Source organism: Camarhynchus parvulus, chromosome 10 (assembly GCF_901933205.1).
Source record: "Camarhynchus parvulus chromosome 10, STF_HiC, whole genome shotgun sequence".
NCBI lineage: Eukaryota > Metazoa > Chordata > Aves > Passeriformes > Thraupidae > Camarhynchus > Camarhynchus parvulus.
The window spans coordinates 17696574-17722137 of NC_044580.1; the positions used below are offsets into that span (position 1 = coordinate 17696574).

Below are 25564 nucleotides of genomic sequence, written 5' to 3' on the forward strand. Positions count from 1 at the left end.
TTTCAGAGTGACTTTGTCTAAAGCAGAGCAAGGAAGTGCCACTAGAAGCAGCACATTAAGGCTTTGCTCTGAAGGAGGGAATGCTGCACAGGCTGTGGTAAGGCTGAGGTGAGCTTGGTGCTGTGCTAACCACAAGACAGGAGGAAGGAGAAACGCTGGGGCTGCAGCTAGCACAGAGCTGGAGCAGCTGCTGCACACAGGGCAGTTCCTGGCTCATCCCTGCCTGTCAGCTTGGCTGCCCTGGCCAGAAAGCATGGCTGAGGCCAGGATTTCCTTCAGGAACGCAGTGGGAAGCATCACCTCACCAAGTGCAGTCTCCAGCAGAGCTGGCTGGGCTGTTCTTAACACCTTCATGTGGGCTCACTGGTGTCTACAGAATGTGGAGCCCACTCAGCACTCATTCCTTGGTGGTGAGCAACACCAGAGCCTTGTTCCTCTGCCCAGATGCAAGGAAGCTGCAGGAAGAGAAGGGGGTGGTAGCCCAGTGACTGCTTCCCTTCTGGAATAACAGGTCAGAAATTGGTCAAAAGTAGGTAAGAAGTAGGTTCAAACGTTATGAGGAAGCAGGGAAAAGAGTGCAAGTGTACGTGCCATCCTGTTGCACAATAAGAACACTCATTTGGGTAAAAAATTGTGGTTAGCAAACCCTCTAACCCCTTGTTGGGAAAGGGGTGGTTCCTCAAAGGAACCTCTAAAACACAGGGTGATTTCTAAAAATATACTGTAGAGAAAGGCACTCTCTTCTCTCATTAAGAAAACACACAACACATCACACTTCAGCCTGAAATTGGTGTTGATAAGGAAGGGAAATATCTAGCACTATGTGAAATAATATGTCAAAAAATGCAAAAGAAAACATACATAGTATTGGCATATGAATAATTTGTCTGACTTGCTCTTAATTAAATGGATATTTATGGTTTACTGCTTTGAAGTGACTGTCTTGTGCAATAAACTGAATTAGACAATGCAGGTCCTAGATTCCTTACTGTGATCCTACAGAACTCAATAATTTCCTACTGAAAAGGAGCAGAAAGATCTCTTCCAGTCCCAGGGGGCCAGAAGGTTTACTACAGCCTGAGCTAGCCTACACTGATGACTAATTATTCTTGCTATTAAAAAATGCGTGTTTTATCTTAAACATGACTCATCAAGAGTGAAGCTCTCCAACATTTCCCCTTTCCAGTTTAAGACTCAGAAGATTCATAGACGCAAAAGGTACCCACAGTGTTTAGAGAACGGAGATCACTGTTTTGTTATGCTGTGAAAATTCACACACTTCAAAAAGCCAGTGCTTAATTTGTTCCAGGAAACTTCATCACTGTGTTCTAGAGCCTTACCTCACAGCTACCAGCCACCATATTCCTGTGATAACCACTGGTAGGAGATGTTACAAACCATTAACAGACTCAGGGAATGACAAACCTCCCAGGCTGTTCAGGTCTTTAACCCTGGCCTCCCTCTCACTGAGGAGTTGTGAGATGATCAGTGTGCCCCTGCAGACGCTGCTCTCATCTCCTCAGCCTGGCCTGCTCTCCCAAAATGGATCCTCTTCTTCTGCTCTACATTTCAGTTCTCATCTTTCCTTACTTTTCCATCTCATGCCCCTTCTTTGCCAGAACTGTGTTGACAGAAACTTTCCAAAAGTTTTAGTTGTGCAGCTGCCAAGAAAATCTTTACTCCCACTGTCATCAGATTCACAATCCAGTTTCTACATCCCCTGCATCTACAATCCCCATTTTTACATTTCCTATTTCCACCCCATGCCCATGAAGGATGTTTGTGCTTCAGAACATGGGCATTCTTTAAATGAATTTTAAAATTGCTAGCTCAAAATAAATGAATTAAAGGCATCAAAATGTTCAAAGCTAGAACTGCCTCTCTTGGTGATTCTTTTATAGTGTCTTCCAGTACAAAGACCTAAAGGTGTTTTGTAGCCATGAATTAATTTTGCCTTGTGGTGCACCCAGGAGAGATGGCAGAGCCTCTCACCCTGCAGAATGAAGGCAAAGGCACAGAGCATTGAAGAGGTGGGCTCCAAACCCATTCTCCTGCAGCAGATACTTTTATTTTTAGTTGGTGAACTAGTGACATTTTGCAATAAACATTGAATAACCAGAATATCCGATGACCACATGAAGTGCCTCTAAAAACAGAAAAAAAACAAACAAACAAGGCCAATTCTGAGAACTTGTCCCTTGATGACTTTTCTAACCCTTAACAGGGATTGGGATGAACATCCAAATTCTGCTTGTTTTGGACAATATGACAGTTAAAGAACTTGTGTTCCCAGGCCATAAGTGGATAAGACATACTATGAAAATACTATATATATCTATAATAGTTAAAATATTGTTTATTTAAAACAAGAAATAAGAACTTGAAGTATTTTGGAGATATTCTGGGGGAAAAGACAAAGCCATGTGGAGCAGAGACTATCAGGAGAAGAGGTCAGAGGCAGGAAGAGGGCAAGACATGGGAATGCAATGCCAAGTACTAGCTGTCATTCATGGGTAAGGATATGACATTTATGCAATGCAAACAGATTCAAACTCTCCTTCCCCACAGAACTACACAGCAGGACAAATCCAGAAATGAGGATATTTGAATGCTAATAACTGACTTTTGCCTTTATTGAAACATTTAATTCCCTCTTGGTCTCTAAATAGTTTCAGATGCTTGTGAAGTTCTTAACTATATTAATATTTTTCCTTTTCCATTCCACAAAAACTTTAGTTTTGGAGGAAAGATATTTTTTCATTCCAGAGAAATGCCTTGCACAGAAAGAAATGTTTCTTAGAGGACAAATTCTAATCTGTTTTAGATACAAGTTATCTAGCACACCACTGCACACTGGGATATTTATCACTGAAATTGATAAAACATAAGATCTCCAGAAGTCCAACAAGATATGCAAGCCAGCATGACTAACTGGGCAAGGATCCGTGCAAACAAAACTGCAAGTTCCTCAGTTATTTCATTTGCGACAAGAAGTGAGTTTTGAAATGCTGGCAAAGTCTTCTGGGTTTGTTTAGACTACATTACCATGACAGCAAAGCACTGCCCAGCTCTTCATGTATTGTACAGCTTTGCAAGAGACTGGTGAGGGGAAGTTCAAAGGAAAAAACATGGCCAGATGTCATATGGGAGATCACAGGAGATACCCCAGCCCATGTATAACCTTTCTCTCCAACCACAGAGATTTTGACAGGTTCTTTCTCTGGAGTAATGCTGAATTTTCAACAGCATGGGTTGAATTTCCAGAGCAAGGCAAATATATTCCACTTGTTTTCCAAGAGCTAATGAACTTGTGAAAGGTCAGCAGTGCAAACAACAGTCATGTACTCAAAGGGCAGGACTGCTCTCAGCTTAGCCACACTTCTGCTCTTCCATCCAGGTGGGTTCAAAACCACCTACCTAGGGTGGAATCAGGGCCTCGTGGGAGTTGCTGGTGAGAAATTTTCTGGCAAAACATTTTCAGATCAAAACAGTAATGCAAGGCTGTTATCAGAGAACTGCAGATGTGGAAAGGTGCGCTGGTTTAAAAACTGCAAAAAATAATTTTGAGAAGTTGACATTTCAAAAGGTGACAATTTTGCTCTGCAGCTCGAAAACATGATTTCAACACTTTGGCTTACAATTTCTTAAGTAACTAACCCAAGCATTTTTAAAAATATGAAATTACATATTTTGATGAAGCTCATGTGATTGCTTCTTGTTTTCTCACAAAAGTTTTAAAATTTTTAAAATGTTTTTCCTTGTTCTAGATAAAGGGAAGAAAATTTAAGCCTTTGGGAAAGCTGAGAAGATCTGAAAGCTCTTTCAGTCCTATCTAGGCAAAGTAGGATTCCTGTCCATTTTATTCAAAATGAGGCATAAGGTTCCAGCCTGGCTCCTCTGCTCCTCAAAGGGACATTGTTTCATTCTGAGATGATCCAGGCAGTCCACGAGCTGTGGTCCATTTATTTTGTCTCAAGACAACAGTAGCTGCACAGGTACAGGATTGGTTTTTTAAATGAGAGAAAATGCCCACACAATACCAGTAAATTTGCTGACATCAAAAGGAATCCTCAGAACGTCTGTAAGGAGTTTGGTCTCATTCCTGTGACAAGTTTGCATTTTCAGTACTAAACACAAGAGATGTAAATTTAGGGGCTTGCAGCCAAGGCCACCACTCCTATAGAATGGAAAGAGCACAGGCTGTTCTCTACAGCTCCTGTTCTGCTCATTGAGACAGAGGCAGAGGGCAACATCCACAGCAGCCCCACCATGGTCAGACATCCCTCCCATGGCCTGTGAGACCTGGCAGCAGAACAGAAGGAATTTTTCAGCCTCCAAATCAGGACCCTTGGAGGACCCTTCCCATTCACCACAGTGAATAACAGCAAACTGAAATGCAGCCACTGCCTATCCCAGTCCCCTGGCGTTTAACAGATACTTGCATTGGTTAATTATCACCAGTCCTGTCCTAGCTAGAGCTCCCAAATATTGCAACAAACTGCTTCAGGCAAGAACAAGCACACAGGGGTCTGCACACGCCAGAAATACAATGGGAATAGAAAGCATCTGGGTTTGAAGATGCAGCATCCACAGATTGGCTCTGCACAAATGCACTGATGAGGAGAGCCAGCCACTGGGTTCTGACCCCAATTTCTAGATTCAGCAACCAACAGAGGCCAACGGAGTTTAATTATGATTTTTTTTCCAAGCGGTTGGGCACTCAGCTGAGTTCCAGTGGCTGTAACTCAGCTGTGTTACAAGCCATCTCCAGCAAGAAGGCACTGGAGCAGGAGGTAATTGAGGGTTGGCTCCCAGAGGGAATTTTCCCTTAAAAGGATAACTACATTGTCATGAAGAAACCAGCTCACTTCCACTGCCCGCAGAGCTTTCTGCGAGCACGGCTGCCAGAGCTGGGGGTGGTGGCGGGTATTGCGAGCAGGCAGGCAGGAGCAGCAGGGCAGTGCCTGCTCCCTACAGGGCAGTGCCTGCTCCCTGCATGCCACAGCTACTGCAGCCTCGCTCAGCCATGCTCTGCCATGAAGGGCTGCAGGCAGCCCCAGGAGGTCACTTCAGTGCCATGTAACAAGAGGCCAACTGCCATCATCTGCTTGAGGCAAAAAGAAACCCAAGTGAGCGATTGCAACCCAAAAAAAACCCAAAACCCTCACAAGAAGCATTTGCACTCAAAATGAGCAATATTTTCAGAGAGGGGAAGGCAGTGTACCAGCTGAAAGTGTGCCAAAGAATATTTCTGATTAAATATTTTTCCACCAGAAAATAACCAACATCCCAGCTTTTAATTTGAGAATTTGTGGAACAATTCTTATCAAAACTCTTAAGATGGGATCCAGGAGAATGATGAAAGAGCAGAACCCCATGGTGGGTGGCCTCCCACCCAGCAGCAGGCCACTGAGAAGGGAGAGCCAGGTTTAAGGCCAAGTTCCCCTCTGGAAGACTCAGCCTGTTGACTTGAGCCTCAGCTTCCCACAACCAAGAGGAAACTGCCTTAGCTCTAACATAGCCCTGCTCCATAGCCAGGATACTTCCTTGTCCTCTGGACAGCCCACCCACCTGGAGCTTTGCACTGTGCTCCCTTGTGCAGCTTTTACATGGAATGAAGCTGGAATGGGCAAGGCTGGGTTTGGCCCAGCTGTAGTGGCAAGCACCAATTCCCACCTCACAGCTAAAGCTTCTCTTGGGTGAGGTTTTCAACTCTGACTCATGCTTCTGTCTCTAGCACAGAATAAGCCACCTATCACACTGCAAGAGAGGGAACCAGAGCCTGGTGTTTCCCTGCACCCTGATGAGAGGACAAAATATGTGCAAGTGAGCAACAGCCAGGTCTGAAATGAGCAGAGACTCCTGAGCTGGCAGTGCAACAGAGGCTTACATAGAGCAAAACACCATCCCTTTCTTTGAGGACTGGCAGCCCACAGAACCCCAAGCAGCTCGAGTTCTTCTATTGCAGTGAGGAGTCCAGCCCAGAGAGTGGGTGAGACAGATTTCTGGTGACCAACACGTCATCACTGCTGGAAGCAGGAGCTCCTAGTGCTGAGCACCCTTAAGAGACAGACCACCAGCAACCTCCTCCAGACCACAGAGGTCAGCTCAGGAGCTGCAGCAATTCTGCAGCTGCTCCCAGTTCTGCCTGGTGGTTGCTCTATCTGGTCCCATCCTGTTACTACTATCTTTGTGAAGTGTCCACTTGAAATAGTCCTATTTCAGGAACTCCACAAACAGCCATGGAGATTCAGCACACTTCCTCTTCGCTTTAGGGGTAGAAAATTTTATTTTCTAATCAGTCTTCCTCTGTAGAAAGAAGTATTAAAAGCTTCAGCAAAGTGTATTAGTGTCGATAAACAGAAACTCACCCAGAGCAAAACAGCAGAAAGCTGAATTACAGGTGGCTACAGGCACAGACTGGTTGCATTTGGCTTTTTTTTTCTATGAGTAACAGCAAGAAAATGAGTCAGACTCTATGGCTGAGTCACAGTGAGTGAATATAAACTTGCTTTTCAAACCAAGAGAACTTGGGCAGGTGGAGGAAGAGCTCTATATAATCTGCCCTGGATAAACACAGCATGGTCCCTCCATGTGCAAGTCCTGCTCCAGGGCCTAGGATCTGTAAGCCTGTCCCAAAGGAAGACCTCGTGGTGGAAATATATGATAAACATATGAGAACATCTGCCTTCTGTTTCCTGTGCTGTGTACAGATTATCTCTCTCTACAGATAACCCTGTCCTTCTCAAAGAGAAAGCTGGGGTTGTGCTTTAAAAACGCTGCTGATATCAGTGACAATTTGAGTTCAGTTCATTCTGTACCTGTTCTCTGACCACGTGTATCACCACATCTCAGCACCATCTGCTCAACACCTGAGTGATGTGATTACACATCTGCCCGGGGTTGTTTGTTCCCTCATCCCTCCTGAGCACTGAAGCCAGAGGCAGGATAGGCAAAGTGTGCTTTCTGCATTCACGTGCGCTCTCTCCACACACAGAGAGGAGCTGACGCCCAGCTGAGCTCCCCCACCTCCTCTCCACTGCTGTCATTATTTTCCATGTTGCTTGTTGAGCCCAGCAGTGAAGAAGCCCTGGAAATGCAGAAGCCCATGTCAGAGCACGATCACCAGCAACTGCAGCAGAGGACTTGAAAGGGAAGCCTGGTGGGCTGCAGTAAAGTAAAAATCATCAGGCTACAATGTGACATCAGCAAAGCTCCTTGTAGAACTCAAGACTCCAGCTGCTGCCCCAGCCCCCTCCCCCTGCCTCCAATTCCAAGACCATAAAATTACTCATTAGGCTTGGAACAAAACGCTCCTGGTGCACTTGCATGTGGCTGGAGGCAGAGACAGATGTTTTGGGCTCTGGAAGAAAATTGCTGAGAGACAGAAATGAAACACTTCCAAAGCTGCACTGTGCTTGCCTGCTCCTGTTGGACTGCATGGGGGTCAGATTAGAAGGGAGCAATGGCATCACTGAGCAACCCTTTGCTTCCACTTAGCTTTTATTAAATCCTCAAACACAATTTTCTGTTTCACTTCAAGTTTTGCACGGAGTCCTTCAGCATGGCATAAGAGCAGCTCAGGGCTGCACCTCTGGAAGTAGGTTTCAGCACTTTGGGTTTATGGTTAAAAGATCCTACACTTCAGCTGCACTTTTGTCTTGAAAAGAACAGGGAGAGATTGCCTTTAGGAGCCAGACAATCCTCAGAGGCCCGGCAAGCAGAGGATCCTCCCTCTTTTTACACATGCAGTAAAGTGAGAATAAAAACATTGCCTGCAGGCATGTCAGTGAGGGGATTAGGATGCAATGTCCCGATTATAGCTTGGTTTATCCGAGGCAGCCGTTCCCACCTCCCATAACCAAACACTTGCTCAGTTAACCATCACATTCAAACGAGGGAGGGCAGTGACTCCAGCTCCATCACTCCATTTCTCTTTTAAATTCAACAAAGAATATTCTGCCTTTAGATCCTTTTCTGCTACATTTGCTTTTGGTCACACAGTAGTTATTTTAAGACCATACTACTGTTTAAGACCATACTACTGGTCAAGCCTGGTCCTCAGACACTAAATCTGAACACAATGGGCTCATATAGACCTCCCTCAGCCAAGCATCACAGAAATAACAAATTTTTTCTCCTACAGTTATTTCTCAGGTATCATCCAGGTACAAAAGACACTGGGGAGGTATTTTTTTCCCTCTCACGTATTCCTGCAGGATAGATGTAGGCCCAATTCTCCACAGCTGGAAGGAGAATACATCGAGCTGGAAGATGTAGTGGCAATATGTCAGTAAGCTCCATGTGGAGGCCAGGGATCAGCAGGAGTGGCCTGGCGGTCAGGAACAACCCCTACCACAGCGCTAATTACATATAAGCTTCACTTTCAAAGCTACATAGAAGCTTAAGCTCATTTATCTTTACAAGGGTTTAAAGGCCTATCAGCTTTGGGAAGTGAGAGTGACAGGAGAGGGAAGTGCCAAATCACCAGCTCAAACTTCCAGTTGCTGTTAATATGGACTGAGCCATCTGTGTCAGCGCCATGCAGTGCACTGGCAAGGCTCACTCACCAGCCCTGTCTGACATCTCTGCCTGGTTCCTTGAGACTTTTTCTTACCAACAAACAAACAAACAAACCCTTCAGTTTCTCTAACATGATTTCCTCGCAATCCCATAATACTGGATTATTCCTAAGCCTAAAGCAAAGAACATCACTTTGTGATTCAGGCTGCTTCCTGAGCTAGGAGTAACAGCTCTGCTGAAATACCTCATTCTGTGCTGTCTGAAACACTACACAGCATGAGCCGAGTCTGGGAAGACAGGAAAAATGGAATTACAGGCTCGTGAAATGGACACTGACAAAAACCTGAAATGTCAAGCTCACTCAGATGCAGTCTGTGTTTAATCCAGTCATCAGACAGTCTCTGTTTAGCTAAATATTTTACTTCAGAATTGGGCCTGAATTATTATTGGCAAAGCATCCAAGCTCCACAGGTCCCTCTAACAAGCTGTTCCTCTGTGGAAGCCTTGCAAGGAAATGAATGCAGCCTTTGAGGAAACTGCTGGAACCCTTCTCAGGCTTCCAGAGTGGGTTTGTGGAGTCCCGTTAGGTGTCCAGGCCTTCTGAAAGCTCCATATGTTGAGTGTTAGAAGCTACAGGGCTGATGTTTGTGTGCATTTCTGGGATGTTCCCAGAGGAGTTCTGGCTCCGCAGCATGTCACAGGAACAGAGTTATCAAAGAAAGCACCAAAAATAACCTAGTCTACAGAACAACTAAAAGCCAAACCCAGACAAAAAATAAATAAGCTGGAGCCACACATGAAGCCATGTAGCCAGAGCTGAAACGTGTATTCCATTCTAATGGGACATATCTGACAGAGCACAGAACTGGCATGGTCGGCCCCTTGTGAATACCCACAGCAGGGACATAAAGAAGCACAAACACACAATTCCTCATCAATGGCAGCTGTGTACCACAGTGCCCAAAGATCTGGTTCAGGTGCTGCCAGGCAGAGCCCATGGCTGCTATCTCAGCACACTGGCAAGTTTGACACCCTGTCACGTACAAACAGTCCGTCAGCACTGAAAGAGGAACGTGGTCATCCCCTCTCCCATGCAATATTCAATTTCCTCTCTGTGCCAGCATATGCCAAAAAAGACAATCCTCCAAGGATGGAAGCTGTTCCTTGTTCCTCAAGCCAGGCTCCCCTTCTGTGGGCAGCTCCAGAGAAGCAGAAGCTTGGCTTCCCAAATTACAGGCAGCTGCAGGCAGGAGGAGTCACCTTCCAGTTTTGTTTCCAAAGAAAGATTATAAATTAAAGTCCAATTTGCTAAACCTCTAGGTAAGCAACTGTTTCTGCATAAACACATACTGGTTTGTGGGCTGTATTACATGGCTAACTGCAAATCTGACTGGCTTGAAAATCACACTGTATACAACCAAACCAGGGAGCTAGCAGAGGCACATTTTAAAATTACATGGATTTAAGCAGCCTGGCTCATGATTTTTGAATGCGATCAAAAATAATGATTATCCTAAAGCAGAACCTAAAAATTGTGCCTGCAAAATAAGAGCACAAAATTCTCGGACAGAGAGCTTCACTTCTAAGTAAGAACGAGCACAAAGCTGGCTCAGCTAAAAATATTCTTCAAGTGAAATAAAACTGAAGATTTTAACACCATCCTGAAGATGGGGTCAATGTCTGGAATATTTTGCAAAAAGAGGTCAAATTGCCACCTCCCCTGTCATTCTTTGTGCTACAACATTAGTGGAAAAATCCAAGAGCTGTTTTAGGTCTGTTAGCTAATAAATGGATCCCCAGGCGAATGTTCAATGTCGTTAATAAATTGTCACAGCATTCTGTACTTAGTATCAGCAGAAAGTCTTGGTCCCTTCCACCCCTGCACACATACCACTTTGGGAAGGACAGAAGGAACTGCCTACATTGCCTTTTTTTGTGCCTGCTGGAAACATCCAAGCTCACAAACAGATGCGAACTCTCAGTGCATCTGCGCTGTTCCTCCTCCGAGATCAGCATTAACCCGCAGGAGAGCCGTGGGTGATGAGTCCTGGCTGATTCAAGCTCTGGAAGACAATGACATTAACAGTGGCAGTTTAAATCCAGACGGCTTTCCATCCAAGGATCTCTTACAGCATAACAAAAGGCTAGCATGAGCCGGAGGTCCCATCTACGGCTGGGATGCACAGTACCTCCACAGTCCGTGCAAGCGGGGATTATTCCCAGCCCCCAGGCACCAGGATACCCAGTGGGAAGGGCTCAGCCTTTCTCAGTCACTCCTGCTGGCGCCGTTCCAGTTTGTCTGAAGACACTTAAATATTCATCGAGAAAGCGCAAGACTCCGTCTTGCCGGGTGCACAGATTGCTCCGCAGGGAAACAGGACACCTGCCTTCTCCACTCCCTGCTCCATCAAATCATTAATTATTTAAAATAACAGGAAAGAGTAAGAAAAAGTCTCCGCATCAGACATGCCTGCAGCCTGTTGTTTACGGTGCTCTCTGGGGTCTTGTGTGGCCCGAGGTTTGCATCTCCCCTCCGGCAGAAACATGGATCAAGCCCAGCTTTCTCCTTTCCTCGGGGAGGATGCTCTACCCGCTAAGCTATTGTACAAAAGAAGGGTTTCCCCTTTATCCAGACAGACCTTATGTTCACTTTTCCTACCAGAGAGTCCTTTTTTTTTTTAACTTCAGTTCGAATAAAAGGCAAACAAAACACAAATCCAAATCTCTCAGAGAAGCAGCTATCCATAAACCTCCACACATTCTGTATTTGTTCAAGAGCTTAGGGTCCACCTCCCCATTTCACAGCTGGGAAGGCCAAGCCGTAGTGATCCAACTGCATCAGCAAGCACTTGGCTACTGAATCCATCGGTGATGGGATTCAATGAAATGGAAACCACTCTCTCCCTGCCCTAAAGACAGTTCTGGTGTAGCTGTGTACAGAGGGGCATGTTTTGAGTAGTAGAGGGTCTCCCCCCATCTTCCCACACACCAAATGCCCCGCGCTCTCTCACAGGAGCAGCACGGATCCACACAAGGGTCCCCGAGATCGGGATGTACCCCAAAACTGTCTCGAGCCCAGGGAACAGCCCCATCTGCACCCTGGACTCTACTGCTAGAGCAGGAAGTCGTGGCAGGTGAACAGCACTGGCACCCTCATGTGGTGACAGGCACCAGAGTGAGCTCACAGTCAAAATCAGTGGTACAGCGATACTTCTCCCCAGGGACTTCTCCAGGGAGTCCTGACAAAGACCATCTGTGGGCCAGCATGGTCTAGGGACGGGATACAAACCTGATGTCACCTCTCCTCTCCTGAGACCAGCAGCAAAGAATGACAGAATGATCTGGGCTGGAAGGGACTTTAAGGATCATCCAGTTCCACCACCTTCCATGGGCAGGGACACTTTCCACTATCCCAGGGTGCTGCAAGCCCCATCCAATCTGGCCTTGGATGCTTCCAGGGATGGGGCTTCATACAAGGTCTCCCCGGAGCTCTCTCTTCTCCAGGCTGAACACCTCCAGCTCTCCCAGTCTGGCTCCAAAGCAGAGGTGCTCCAACCCTTGGAGAATTTCTGTGGCCTCCTCTAGACTCAGTCCAGCTCCTCCATGTCCTTCTTATGTTGGGGAGCCCAGAGATGGAAGCAGTTTTACAGGGGAGGAGTACTGTGGGGGATCCACAGAAACTGATCTGATTTTCCCCAAAACCTGAGCTTAACCTGGTTTCTTCCTTATCATACTATCAAAATGGAGAACAAAATAAAAGATAAAACCAGCCCAGACGCTGAAACTGGAGAATTTACTAAAACTCTGAGGGAAAAGCCCTTTTGCCCCCTCCTGCACCTGCTGAGGGACGTGTGGTATCAAGAGCACCTCATTCCCAGGAAACATCAACCCCTGAGCCCTGCTTTCAGGGGAAAACAAAAACAAAAACAACCCACCGTATTTCCTCCTGCTTAGAAATCCCTCTCCTCCCTAACTGCTCTGGAAACAGAATTAAATTAATTTTAAATTAAACCACCCACCACCTCGAAGCAGCAGCACTCAGCAGAGCCGCGCTGAGGTGAAGGGCGGCACCTGGCCGAAATGGCGGCAGCTGGATGTCCCCATTCCCCAAACGGCCCGAAAATACCGTGTTTGCCAAGAAATGGGCTTGTTTTATGAGCTTTTGCTTTAAAGAGCAGCAAAAAGAGCAGCTCGGCGGCGGCGAGGTGGCCTGCGAGGAGGCGGGGACGCGCCTGTCAGCCCGCTCTGAGGCGGCGGGGACGCGCCTGTCAGCCCGCTCTGAGGCGGCGGGGACGCGCCTCAGCCCGCCCTGAGGTGGCGGCGGCGGCGGGGCCGCTTTGTCGCGACATGGGGGACGACTTGGCGTGGGAAGGCGACACCCGTGAGTGGGGCCGGGGCGGGGGCTGCCGCAGCGGGGCGGGGGCGCAGCGCCGTGAGGGGCGATTCGTCCGGCAGGGGCGGGCGGGAGCCGGCGGGGCTGGAGGGGGCAGAGCCGGGATGCCCTGAAATAGAACCGGACACCTGAAAATCCGCTGGGAAACAAGGCAGGTGGTTAAACCTACCTGTGAATAAAAACTGCTGTTGTCCAAAAGCATCCTGCGCCGCTGAGAGGCTGCACATAACTCCGGTACCCCGCACTTGGGGTTTTTGACCTCCTTGGTCCCTCGGTCCCCATCCCAAGTTGTCTTTGTGTCCTACAGCCCCAGGCAGGGCTCGGTGGATGGGTTTTGCACATTTCTTTGCACGTCTTTCTCCTCCTTTGCTGCTTTTCTACATCTCTTGCATAATAAACTGCCTGTGAGTTGGTGCATTGCATTGAGGGTAAATAATTTAAAATGTTTTCCATGCTGTTTGTGACAACTGAATTCCTGTTCAGTAAGCGATGAAGTACCCTGGAATCTGAGCTTGAAAGAGAAGGAACACTGCTAAATATCCACTGAAATGTTGCTGCTGGACAGGTGTATGCCATGATGAGGAGTGCATTTACACTTACATAGCCGCTGTGGATCTTAAGTAGGAAACTCAGACCATCAAACTGTTACTCATTGTGTTGCTGAAAATAAATAAATTGCGGCTTTTACAGCCTTAGCGATGCCAGATTTGTTACTGCCTCTTCAAAGCTAGTGCAAAGAATAACTAAGGTGGTTTGGCATCTCTTGAAAATGATGCTTTTTCTGTCCATAAAATGTACGAAAACATTTCTGTCCCCTGGAGAGCAGGGTCAGCAGCATTTGCTTAATTGAAACATAGGATTTACTCCACTGAAGGGAGATAAGCATATACAAGGAGATGGTATGTGTGTAGCCATTGGTGTTAATAATTAACAAAAACTCAATGTGTTTTTCATAAGTTCTCTTGATATTTGCCCTCAAATGAAGGGTCCATGCAAGGGGAAATGCAATCCTGTTAACACAGCTGACAAGGTGATAAGAGCCTTAATATACAGCATAGGAAATCCTGTTTCTTGCAGAAATCAGTGTCCAAATCCTACTGCCTTCATTGTAGCAGCAGGTCCAGCATCTTGAATACACACTCTCAGATGACCATGTCTGGTGTTAAGTGGATAAACACACTGTTGAATGATCCTGTCGGGTATTAAGATTTGTGTTATTTATGTTTTTCTTGAGCTAAAGTTATTTTGTTTGAAGGCAAGGGGAATGGAAACTGGAGGATGAGGTTATACCTCTGTTGCTGTAGGAGTCCATGGTAGGGATGCCTTTCTTCTGTGCCCTACAAAGAGATGAATTGTGCTATTTAGGCAGCAAGTCTCCTGGTTTTCCCCTTCATTGTGGTGGAATGGAAACAATAATACGTTTTGATGCCTTTTGTATGGCATGTGTTTAATATGCAGTAGATATGTTGGAATAAACTGAATTGTCATTGAGCCCCTCAAGCTGCAGCCTGGGTTCTGGGGAAGTGTAGAGGAGAGCAGAGCATCTGGGCCAGCTCTCCAGTAGGATGTGACAGGCCAAGGGTCTGACTCAAGCACTTCTTGAAAGAATTCCCCAAAAGCACTAGGACAGAGATTGAGTCCAACAAACACGGACACCAGCCTTGCCAAAAGCCTTCAGAGCCTCCCTGTCGGGCTGTGGCACTCACAGCCTTGCTCTTGTTTCTTGGCAGGAAGGTTTATTTGATGAAGGAGAAGATTGCTGGGGCAAGGCCCAGCATGGGGAGTAAACACTCTTAAATTGTGCCTAACTGTGCAGGACAAGTAGTGCCAGTCATGGTAAATTATGTGCAGAACTGCCATGGTTTATTAAGAGATGCAACACTAATCACAGGCCAGGCTGGCAGTTTTGTGCTGCTTGGCTGGTTCAGGTTGCCTGGAGGGGACCATGTGTAAAGGCCTCCTTGCAGAGCAGTGGCATGTAGGTAGAAGGATGGAGGAAAGGGTCTGTGTCATCTCAGAGCCTTCACACTGACTCTGGGCCTCAGAGGGTACCCAGAGGATATGGACCTCATGGATCAAAAGGTTTTGCAGCTGGAGCAAATCCATGCAGAGAGACACTGAATTAGAAGAGAAGTGGGTAGGACTGGAAGAGCACTGATGTGGCACAGGGGTAGCCAGGGAAGGAGAGACAGTGGTAGGATATAAATCCAGCAAACATGCCAACATCTGTAGGGCTGGGATTCTTGCTGGAAGAATCTTTCTGCAGTCATCCTTCCCTGAAGCCCTGGGGGCCGGTGAGATGAAGGGGAGGTTTGTTGGGGCATGCTGCTCCATGCCCCTTGCCAGCACTGTTTTAATGCTCACTCTTCTGCTCTGCTGCAGTGCTTCAGTCAGAGAAGGAGTTCCATGATGCAGCGAAGCAAAATGATACAGCCAGGATGGAGGAACTCATCAGGAGAGGAGTTGACATTAAAGCCAAAAACAATGTAAGTCCTGGGTTTTTCCACCTCCAAGCTGCAGGAAGTGCTGAGGGTGTGTTTCAGAACTGCAGCTCCTTAACACTACTCTTCTCATAAACTGCTTGATTTGTCAAAGCTTTAAAATACAACACCCAGTGCCAAATAGGGCCTGTAGCAACCAAGCAGTTTTCACAACACACTGAGACCCCCAGCACTGTCATCCTGGCCACACTGGAAAGCTGCAATTGCCAGATAGACATGATTGCCATGAAAGGCTCTGATTTTGCTGTCTCTATACAGTAAGACTGTGGGACAAACTCTGTTTCTGGTTTCTGGTGCAGGTCTTTCCTTGTTGACTAGTAGGTTCATGGAGATACAGGATTGCCCCCATCCCAAGTGTTTCAATCTGTCCATTTATTGTCAGCAGTGTTCTTCATTCTGTGCTGTCATTACAGTCCAGAACTGCAGCTCCTGAGCAAAAGGTGACTGACACCTGTCTGCTGACGGGAGAGCAGAGACAGAGGGCTGTGTCTAAAGAAACTCTGCACAGTGCAAGAAATTCTGGCTCCATAGATGGCCAAGGATATTTTGGCCTTCAGAAGAGCTGGTGGATACCCACACTGTGCACACTCAGCCTTCCCTGCCCCTGTCTTTGCTTGCAGGCAGAGCGGAGTGCCCTGCACTGGGCTGCGGGAGCCGGGAGCGTGGATGCTGTGCGGCTGCTCCTGGATCACGACGCCCCTGTGGATGACGAGGACAGTGTACAGAGGCCACTCTCCCTTGCATGTGCTGCACATGTGTTCAGTGCTGGGGCAGTGCCGGGGACCGGGTGCTGGGCCAGCAGTTACACACTGCACCTTAGCCCTGGGTGGGTGGCACAGGGTGGCATGCTGCTCCTGCTGAGCAAGGGGCTGGAGCAAGCCTTGTTGGCACATGTGTTTGTGCTCTGTATTTCGGCCTTTTCCTTGCATGCACAGTGACTTGGAATAGGCTGGTAGAGTCTGTGAAGTTTTCCATAGAGCATGGGGATGCTTGGCTTCTTCTGATTGTGTTGGTGGGGCTTGTAGGATGACAGTGACAGCCAAACAGTTTTCCCTATACAACCAGGCTAACACCTTTAAAAAGGTAGTAGCTACCAAGAAGCAGGTCTCTGCTCAGCTGCTGTGAATATCTGTGACAGGAATAATAATAATTGGAGAAAGTGCAACTAAAAAAATATACTAGTAAGAAACAAATAGATTTGGAAAACTTCATTAAGCTAAGAGGACAGCTTCCCTCCAGGGTGGGGATGGGGATGGTGATGGCTGCAGTTTAACTGTAAGTATCTTTCTTTTTTGCCCAGTTTGGAATGAATGCTCTTCTCTTGTCTGCCTGGTTTGGCCACCTCCGTGTCCTGCAGATCCTTGTCAATGCTGGGGCCAAGATTAACCGTGTCAATAGGGTGAGGGTCTCCCCGTGTGGATCCATCACTTGGCTCTAGACAGGGACAGAGAGAGGTTTACCTGTGAGCTCAGTCGTGTGTGACAGCATCTGCTCTGGGGATTGCCATCTGCACTCTGACTTATCCCTGAAGTAGGTGAAATAATTGGAGCTCTGGAGATGCACACGTCTTCCTCACCTCATGTTTGTGCAGTGCTGATGTGGAAGGTGTTACAGAAATTGGAAATGGTTTAGTGAATCAGCAGTCCTTGTATTCTAAAACAGACCTTGTCTGGGAAAAGGGGGATTAATATTTCAGTCGTAGCTTGCTGTCTGCAGCACAAGGAATTTTAGTCCTGAAGGTGCAGGGAGGATGAAATGGGCCTTTGCTAACAGGAGCAGTTTGTCAAAAGAGACTGACTGTCCCACAGTCTTGGACTTGTTGAATGAGCAGTCCTTTGTCTCCTTCCAGAATGGCAGGAACCTGCTTCACTGTGCAGCTCAGAGGGGACACATCCAGGTCATGGAGTTCATCATGGAGGACTTGGAGGACATGTGTGTGGATGAGACAGACAAGGTAGAAAGGCTTTTCATGGCTTTGTTTTATGAAGTCTGGTATTGCTGTGCTGAGCTTAGCAGGAATATTGCTCTTGGTCTTGGGAAGAGAATCAGAGTCAGATGCTACTTCCAGAAGTCTTCCTGCAGAGTGAGCTTAGGGATGATGGGGATTCTGGCTCTGGTCAAGCTTCTTGCAGCAGATGATCTGATCTTGTGCTTTCTGAGCCTTTTGGACTGTGTTTCTCTGTTTTCTTCCAAAGATGGACAGGACAGCATTTCACCTGGCCGCAGAGCACGGGCAGCTGAAGGTGGTGGAGTTCCTCATTCGACTGGGTTGTTCTCACAGTGCCAAAGACAAGGTATGGGCACAAAACCACATGCAAGGGAGGTGAAGTCCAAGGATTAGGGGATGTGAAAACCAGGGAACAGAATCCCAGATAAGGCTCAGGCAGGCAAGTTGTCCATAGTTGTTACTATGGCTGTGGTGTGTCAGGGCTTTTCTTCCCTATCCACTTCAAGCCATTTTCTTGCTTAGTTCATGATTTCTCTCCACGACTTTTCAGGCAGGATACCCAGCATGCCTGGTGGACCATGCTCCAGTTTAAGGTAGGAGGGGTTCTTCCCTTGCTGCTACACCTGTAGGAAGATTGCTTCATATTTGTGCTACTGGTTACAACCTCCTTTTCAGCCACACTGGATATAGTCTGTGCAAGGTTGTGGTATATGAACACTCAGTCCTGTGAGACATATGTTTATAAAGTAATGTTTACTTTCAGGAAGAAAATACAGCATTGCATTTAGCTGCTAAAAATGGACACCTCTCTGTGCTGGAGAAGATTATAGATGTCGGAGTGGACCTTGATGAAAAAAACTCAGTAAGTACACTTAAATTAAATCAAAACCACATCAGTTTTGCCCTTTTCCCCCTAGAAATACTCTCCTGCCACAGTCATCAGGCTGAAAAGCCAGTAATGACAGGAGAGGTCTAGAAAATAGCTGATTTTATCTAAAACCTGTGTGGGTAAAGGCAGGTCACACTTGCAGAGCATCAGTGAAAGGTGACATCCGTCTTGGACCAATTTCCGGCTTTAAAGTGTTGCCTTCTCTTCCTGCTGTATCTGCACACCTACCTTATCACTCCATTTAATCTCCCTTTCTCTCCCTGACCCTTGTACATTCAAGTGCCTAAATGGTTATTGAGTGTGTTTTAAACTAAACTTCACCATGCTTTGAAGTATTGACTTAGTCACTGAACATATGGACCTTCTGTTTGAGATCTCTCTTTTGACAGATCTGCTCTGGAAAATTATGTGGCTGGAACACAGTTAATGACTTAGATAGCAAATATTGGCTTAGTATCGCTGTTATTTATTCCAGGGCACACTCCCAATTAAGTTTATCAGCATTTTTTTTAGTCTTATTTGGTTACTGTCTTTGAAAAGTGTATTTGATTGTGATTAGGATCTGAAGGAAAGGGGGAGCCACCTTCTGTGGTAACTGGCAGCATTTGTCTACCCCCACATGAGCTGCCCTTTCTGCAAAGAGCAATAATAAAACCAGATGAAATCACTTAAGAATTCTGCTTGCTTGCTTCTGTTTTCTTGTAATGAAATGAGCTGCAACCCTTGGAAGGGAAAACCAGTGATAGAGGGTCACAGGTTTCAAGTTCTATTTCTGGGCTATTCCAGGAAAATGGTTTGTCTTTGCTGTCTGTGTAAAATCCTTTTTGGTTTATTGACGGGCTGGAGGGGAGGAAAGATGATGAACACAATGTCTGTCTTGTGGCCCACAGCCAGTGACATTCAGGACAGAGAAGTACTCTGGTATGTCCAGGGCAGATAATTTTGTCCTCTGTTTTTGTAACAATCAACTGGAGATCCCTGGCCCTCAGAACTGGTACTGTAACATGTCATGGATTCAGAAGCTGGGGTGCAGTCTGTGACTCGTTCTGCTGCTCTGTCTTGGCCTTGTCTACAGAAATGCTGCTTGTGTCCTTTCTTGCCTTGTGCAGGAAGGACTCACGGCTCTGCACCTGGCTGCTGAGGGGGGACACAGCCACTGTGTGAAGCTGCTCGTGGAAGTGGGTGCTGATGTCAATGCCCAAACCCAGGTTAGCTCCATGGATGTGATTCCATTCCCAAACCCTGCTTTGTGGATTTATCCCCACACCTGTGGCTTCCCAGGTCACCCACAGAGAGAGAGGTCATGTGGAGCCCTGCATTGAGGAATAGCACAGGGAGTTTAGATGAAGGTAAACGTGGTTGTGTACAAAGAGGCAGGTGAAGCTCCCTGGGACTGGTTTGGCTGGAGACAATCTCCATGGATTTGTCAGTGCTGGGCCATGGGATTCTTGCAGGAGGGAGCAGGGAGCTCTTTGTGGGTAGTCTGTAACAACTGCAGCCTCTGGAAAGAATCCCTGAGTAACACTCCTCTCTTCTGACTTGTCTCTCAGAAAAAGATGAACTGCCTTCATTATGCAGCACTGCATGGCTATGAGGAGATAGCCAGGATCCTCATGGATGCAGGAATCCACACGGATGCTCTCAATCATGTGAGTCCCTCTCAATGCTCTTACCACTAACAAAAAGGGTAAAGTCAGTTTGTGGAGCTGCTCAAGAGCACAAAGCAGGTCTGGAAGGACCAGTGCTGCAGCATCCCCGTCAGTGCCCAGTGCAAACTGGCAGCTGTGATAGAACAGGACATGCTGGGCACAGCATGGTGCTTTCAGTGCTATGAGCTAAGCTCTCCCTAAGTGCAGGATCTTCTTTCCACAGCAAAATGCATCAGCAATGCACATTGCAGTCCTGCAGAACTTCCCAGCCATGGTGAAGCTCTTCATCAGTGCAGAGTGTGACCTTGACATTCCAGATAATGTAAGACTGCAGCTCCTGTTCTTTGTGTTTGAAATGTGAACCAGTTTCATGGGGGATTTTATCACCCTGGGGACAGGATTAAAGAGGAGTGCTTTAAAATGTGGAGAACCTGGAAGTGCAGCTTAGGAAATGTGAAACCTGTGAAATGATTATAATTGTTGCAGTGAGGTAATCACTTGATGGTGTTCAACATGAGGGCTGTGCTGTGTCCCCTGCAACATTGTGTTGCAACAAGGCTCTCTCGTCCTTGCTGGAAGCAGGTAGGAGAAATTTCAAGATGGAATATATTCTGCAAAATGTTTAGAGGGCTGAGAATAGGAGGCAAGCCTGGAGGTAGCTGATTGTCTCACCAAACTGTAATTTTCTGAATGAGGGGCTTTGTGTAGCTTGTTTTGGTTAATCTTCATACTTGTAGCGATGTTCTCTACTGATGATACCATAAAATTGACACATTTTATGTTCAGTTTTAGTGGTTTCCATTAAACAGTCCCAAGGCTCCTCCTGGTAGTGTTCTGTCCTTCCAGCCTCACACTTGTCCTTCTCTGAAGTGTAGTCCTTTCTCCCTCCTTCTGCAGAGGCAGCAGACCTCACTCCACATCGCTGCAGAGCACGGCAGGCAGGACATTGCTGAGATGATTCTCATTGCAGGAGTTAATCTGAAGCTGACAGACAAGGTAAAGGTCTCCATGGGTGAAACAGGTTCTGTGGGAGTATGGAGGGAAAATATACATAGATGGTCTTTGCTAATGTTTTTCACAATTTTCAAGGAAGGCCGGTAATATTAAAATTTGGATATTTCCAGGGATAAGTCCTTAAAACACAGCTGAGTAGGTTATTTTTATGTATTTTCCAGGAAATAAGTGACTGGTTCTTAGACAGGTAGAAAATAGATAACACAAAGAACAATGCTTTCTTTCTCAAAGTTTTTCTAGTTCCTTCTACTTGTACTATCATGAATAGTAATATCAAAGATTTCCTCAAATAAAGGTAAGTAATATACCTGAAAAATTACAGCACACATATTCTAATGGGTTGAAAGGATCTGTTTGGTATAGATCTGGCACAGTTCTGGGACTTTTGGCATCTAATAAAATCAACAGAATGAATTTCAAGAGCCCTGAAAATGTAGTATGTGCCCAAAAATGCTGGAGGCCCTTGGGCGGGGATTAAAATAGGGTTTGCCATTTGCAGTGGGTAAGAGCAAGTGCAGACCTGAAGGCACCTGGCTGAACTGGCCTTCAGCTGTGGTGAATGTTTGTCACCTTTCAGCACTCTATGGAACTGCAGTGACACTCAGCACAGGGGACACATTCACACTTTCCTGTATGAAATTGGGTTTCTGCTCACATCTGAGGCCAGAACTGTTCTTCCTGTTATGCCTGGTGCCTGGGCTGGCTCGCTTTCCTTCATGCAACTTTCAAACCTCGTTCTTTCCTGCCTTCTGATTTTAGATAGAAATACAAATCTCCCCCTGCCCAATCCAAAATCATATTCATGAAAGGAACATAGCCACATTTTCATAGTCTCATCAGCTTGTGCTTCTCCTAAGAGACCATTTTTAATCATGTGTATCTGGAGCCTGTAAAGTTAATGAGGTTGTATAAATCATTTTGGTTTCATGTGTCAGCAAACCTGCTGTGCAAAAGGCTGTAAAATACCTTGGACTGCAGAGCTGAGCTGGTTCTCTGATGGTTGCTCTCATGTTGGTGGGTTGCAGCTTTTCCAGTTGGTGGGTGAAGCTTTTCCAGTGGCTCCTGCAAAATAGGCAGATCGCTTGTAGCACCAGAGGAGATGCTGCAGAGCCTGCAAAACCACTCCTCATTCCCCAAATGCAGGAGCTTGACAAGCTCACCTCTGAAGTTCACAGGTGGAGAACAGGTCCTGGTGGGTGCATCACTCAGTAGTCCATGTGCCAGCTGCTGCAGATACTGGGTGGCTGTGGAGATTGTACCTCCTAAGGTCCAAAGTCTTTTCCAGCTCATTTTTCCTTTCTAATTTCAGCAAGGGAAAACATCTCTGGATGTTGCTGCCCGAGGCAATCACATCATCTTGGTGGACATGATTATCAAAGCGGATCGATTTTACAAATGGGAGAAGGTGAGCAGTTTACACAACAGCCCCTGTGCTTTCTCCTCTCCATTGACACTCCACATACCAGCTGTCAAAGAATAAGAAATACAGGACATCCCGTGACAGCCTGACCTCTATTTTCATCCCCTTACTTAAGAAAAACAGAAGTCCTCACCATGCCAACAGCATCTACTTAAGGTTTTCCTTATTTAAAATGGCCTCTGCTGTTAGAAATCCCAGGTGGCACTGCTGGGAATAGGGGTTTCCAAAAATTATTTAACAGCTGCTCCCAAAGGGATAGAATTAGTTCCTTTTCCCAGAAGGAGAAATTGAAGGACTTGAATGAAAAAATGCTTGGCCTCAGGTCACCAAAATAGGATTTTGAGAGTTTTTCAGCAGTGGAAGGAGACAGCTCTTGTTGGAGTCATACAACCAACTTCTCCCTCAAAGTGCAGCCTCTCAGCCCCAGTCTCCCCTCTGAAACCCTGCCTGCCCCAAGCCTGTGCCCAAACCAAGCTGAGCAGAGTGAGCTGAAAGCACAGCTGAATGTCACATCCCTTGCATGTTCTTCAGAGTTTGGTTGTCCTTCCATAGCAGTTCTCCAGAGGGGGAAGCAAAGGAAGGGAAGGAGAGCATGTGCCTGTGGCTCAGGTGCAGCTTCAGTGTCACGCTCAGTGGATCAGGCCCTTGCATTGGCTTCCATGCAGCCCTAGAGAATGTCATGCAGCCTCTGCAGCCTGGGTGTGAGCACAGCTGATGTTGCAGGGAAGCAGATTTAATTAAATGATTCTGCCCCAAACCCCAGATGAAAGGGAATGTAGAAATGCAAATCGTGATCCGCATGGGCTTCCACAGCGAAGTGGCCATTAAAGGCATTTTAACCCTGATGAGCACAGAGTAAAATGAGACTAAAGGGTATTAAAAAATGAGCTGTGCCACAAAGAATTTGCAGGGACCACAGAGCTGAGCATGTGGGAGGCTGCAGAACCACAGGCACTGCTGCAGCACCCCTCTTCTGGCTCTGCAGGACAACCTGAACAGCGACTCCAGTTCATGGGTGGCAAAGCACTTGACCTTTAAGCAGGATCACAGGCTGGAAACACAGCACATCCGCTCAGTCATGTGGAGATTAGCCACTAAGTACCTCAAACCCGGGGAATGGAAGAAGCTGGCACATTACTGGAAATTCACGGATGACCACATTAGGGCCATTGAGCAACAATGGACAGGTATACAAAAGCTTCCCAGGTATTTTCCTTTCTTTCCTTGGACTTTGTTTCTGGGAGATAAAGCTGCAGTAAGAGCAAAGCATGAAGAAAACCATTTGGTTTGTTTGAAGCAACCAAAAGATTAGGTTAAAAATTCTGGTTTTACTGAATGTGGAATTACCTACACACTGTAATTTGTCTAGGAATAAGGCATGCAAGCAGGGGAATTAGTGGATCTTTGCTCACTCCTTAGGAGACATTTGGCAGGCCTGTGAGTTCTTGCTACAATTGTTCTACAGAACAGAAGAAACTTGCTGGTTTTACTTTTTTGAGTAGCAAGAAGGCAGTGAAGTGAATTCTTTAGAATTTAAGGAATACATTAGCAGAAGCAGGGTCTGAGGGTCAGAAACAGATCACTGCTAGTTCTGACTGTTTCAAGAACTCTGTAGTTTGGATGATGTGAGCAAGAGGCCAAGCTGTGCTCTGAAGGCAGAAACTGTATTGCCATGAAAGGCTCAGCCATAGCCACATAAAGTTCCATTAAGTTCCACATAAATCCAGCAATCCCATCACAAGCAGGAATTAAAACCATGCTTTACAGCCTCCTAGTAAAATCCAGAGAGGAGGGAGGGGTGTGCAAACCCACCGGGGCAGAAATCTGCTCTGGTCAGGGCCGTGCACTCTGAGTGTGGGATTTCATCTGCGGTTTGATCCAGGCACTAAAAGCTACAGGGAACACGGGCACAGAATGTTGCTGATCTGGCTCCATGGTGTGATCACTGCAGGAGAAAATCCAATCAAGGGACTGTATGAAGGCCTGGTGGGGATTGGGAGAAGAGATTTAGCAGGTAATACTTTTGTCTTCCTTCAAATAATGCACACTGAGCATTATTTGAATTAATTTACCCAAATTCTGTGCTTAGACAAATACACAAAGGAAAACTTCAGTGAAGCAAGCTCACATGAGCTGAAAGCACCTGCTCTGCCCCCTTGCTTCCATTACATGTAATCTCTTTCTCTTAGGTTTGATAAATGAACAGATCCTGACATGGCTTTATTGTTCTGTGCAGCAGATCATTCTCTCTTACAGAAAGTATCAGGAAAAAAGCAAATGCAGACTCCACCTCTCCACGGAAATGCACAGCAATGTAACACCAGGAGCAAACGCAGCTGGTCTCAGGATGAGAGAAAGAAACACCTCTCTGCTGCTGAGAGAAGGCAGATGCAAGCTAAGGGCTTCTTGTCACAAACTGCTGGCACTGCTGCACCCTTCTGGACAGGAAATGACAAGGGTAAAACAAATGCTCATGGTCAAAAACACCCCAAACAGAAGGGAGATTTTTATCAGCAATTTCAAACGGTCTGGGCACTGTAATGAGTTACTTGTTATACTGCATCAGGAAATATTACAGTTCTACTGTAACTTGTCTACAGCACAGTTTTGTATATAAATTTTCAGTTGTTAAGTTTTTAAGTTAATGGGGGCAAAGGCTTTGTTCTCAGGAATGTTCTTTATTTACCTTTTTTGTGGGGGTGTCTCATGTCTTAGGCATGCCCACACATTCCCACCATAAGAGGAGAACTTAAGCAAAATCAAAGCCACTCTTTGGTCCTTTTAGAACCTGAGGGGTTGTGATTTTTAATGCTTTGACTTTTCACAAAAAGTTTGAGAAGAATATTAACATATGCTGTTTATAAATGTACATTAACATGTATATTTATAAATCAAATAGGTGACTCTGACCTTTCAAAACATCTTTTCATTTGTCATGTAATCCTTCATATTTATTTTTTACAGCATCTCAAGCAGAAAAAAATGTCTGTATTTCAATAAATCTAGATTTTACCCTTTAAAGTTGCAAGTCATATCTTGTCATCTTTATTAAAAAAACACTACAGCATTTTTTCTTAGAGCTAAACCAGTACAACCTTATAGTTAAAGCTTGAGAGGAATTCAAGCTGCTGGTGGTGGTTTTCTTCATTTCCAGAGGTGGTTGTAGAGGCAAACCAGGACTGCAGAGAGCTCAGCTGCTGTTTTCTTGGAGTCAAAACAAGAGACAC

General features: G+C 46.2%; 1 protein-coding gene across 5 annotated transcripts; it reads left to right on the top strand.

Moving 5' to 3' along the window:
* The first annotated feature begins 12797 nt into the window (after positions 1–12797).
* ANKDD1A (ankyrin repeat and death domain containing 1A) lies at positions 12798–25358 on the top strand. Of its 5 annotated transcripts, none has more exons than XM_030955204.1 (15): positions 12798–12904; positions 15299–15402; positions 16038–16161; positions 16718–16816; positions 17267–17371; positions 17613–17711; positions 18129–18227; positions 19364–19462; positions 19805–19903; positions 20127–20225; positions 20801–20899; positions 22227–22322; positions 23323–23524; positions 24220–24351; positions 24594–25358. In XM_030955204.1, the coding sequence occupies exons 2-15, from the start codon at positions 15323–15325 to the stop codon at positions 24653–24655; spliced, it is 1494 nt and encodes a 497-aa protein (XP_030811064.1). In that variant the 5' UTR covers positions 12798–12904; positions 15299–15322; the 3' UTR covers positions 24656–25358. The 5 variants fall into 5 exon arrangements, with proteins under 5 accessions (XP_030811064.1, XP_030811067.1, XP_030811063.1 ...); XM_030955207.1 differs by having other exon boundaries at positions 12804–12904; positions 16038–16166; XM_030955203.1 differs by having other exon boundaries at positions 12804–12904; positions 16038–16136.
* The last annotated feature ends 206 nt before the right edge of the window (positions 25359–25564 follow it).

Coding starts and splice junctions, on each gene's coding strand:
- ANKDD1A (XM_030955207.1), top strand. CDS start 12,871: ATGGGGGACGACTTGGCGTGGGAAGGCGACACCC. Junction 12,905..15,298: donor GGCGTGGGAAGGCGACACCC/GTGAGTGGGGCC, acceptor GCTCTGCTGCAG/TGCTTCAGTCAGAGAAGGAG. Junction 16,817..17,266: donor AGATTAACCGTGTCAATAGG/GTGAGGGTCTCC, acceptor GTCTCCTTCCAG/AATGGCAGGAACCTGCTTCA.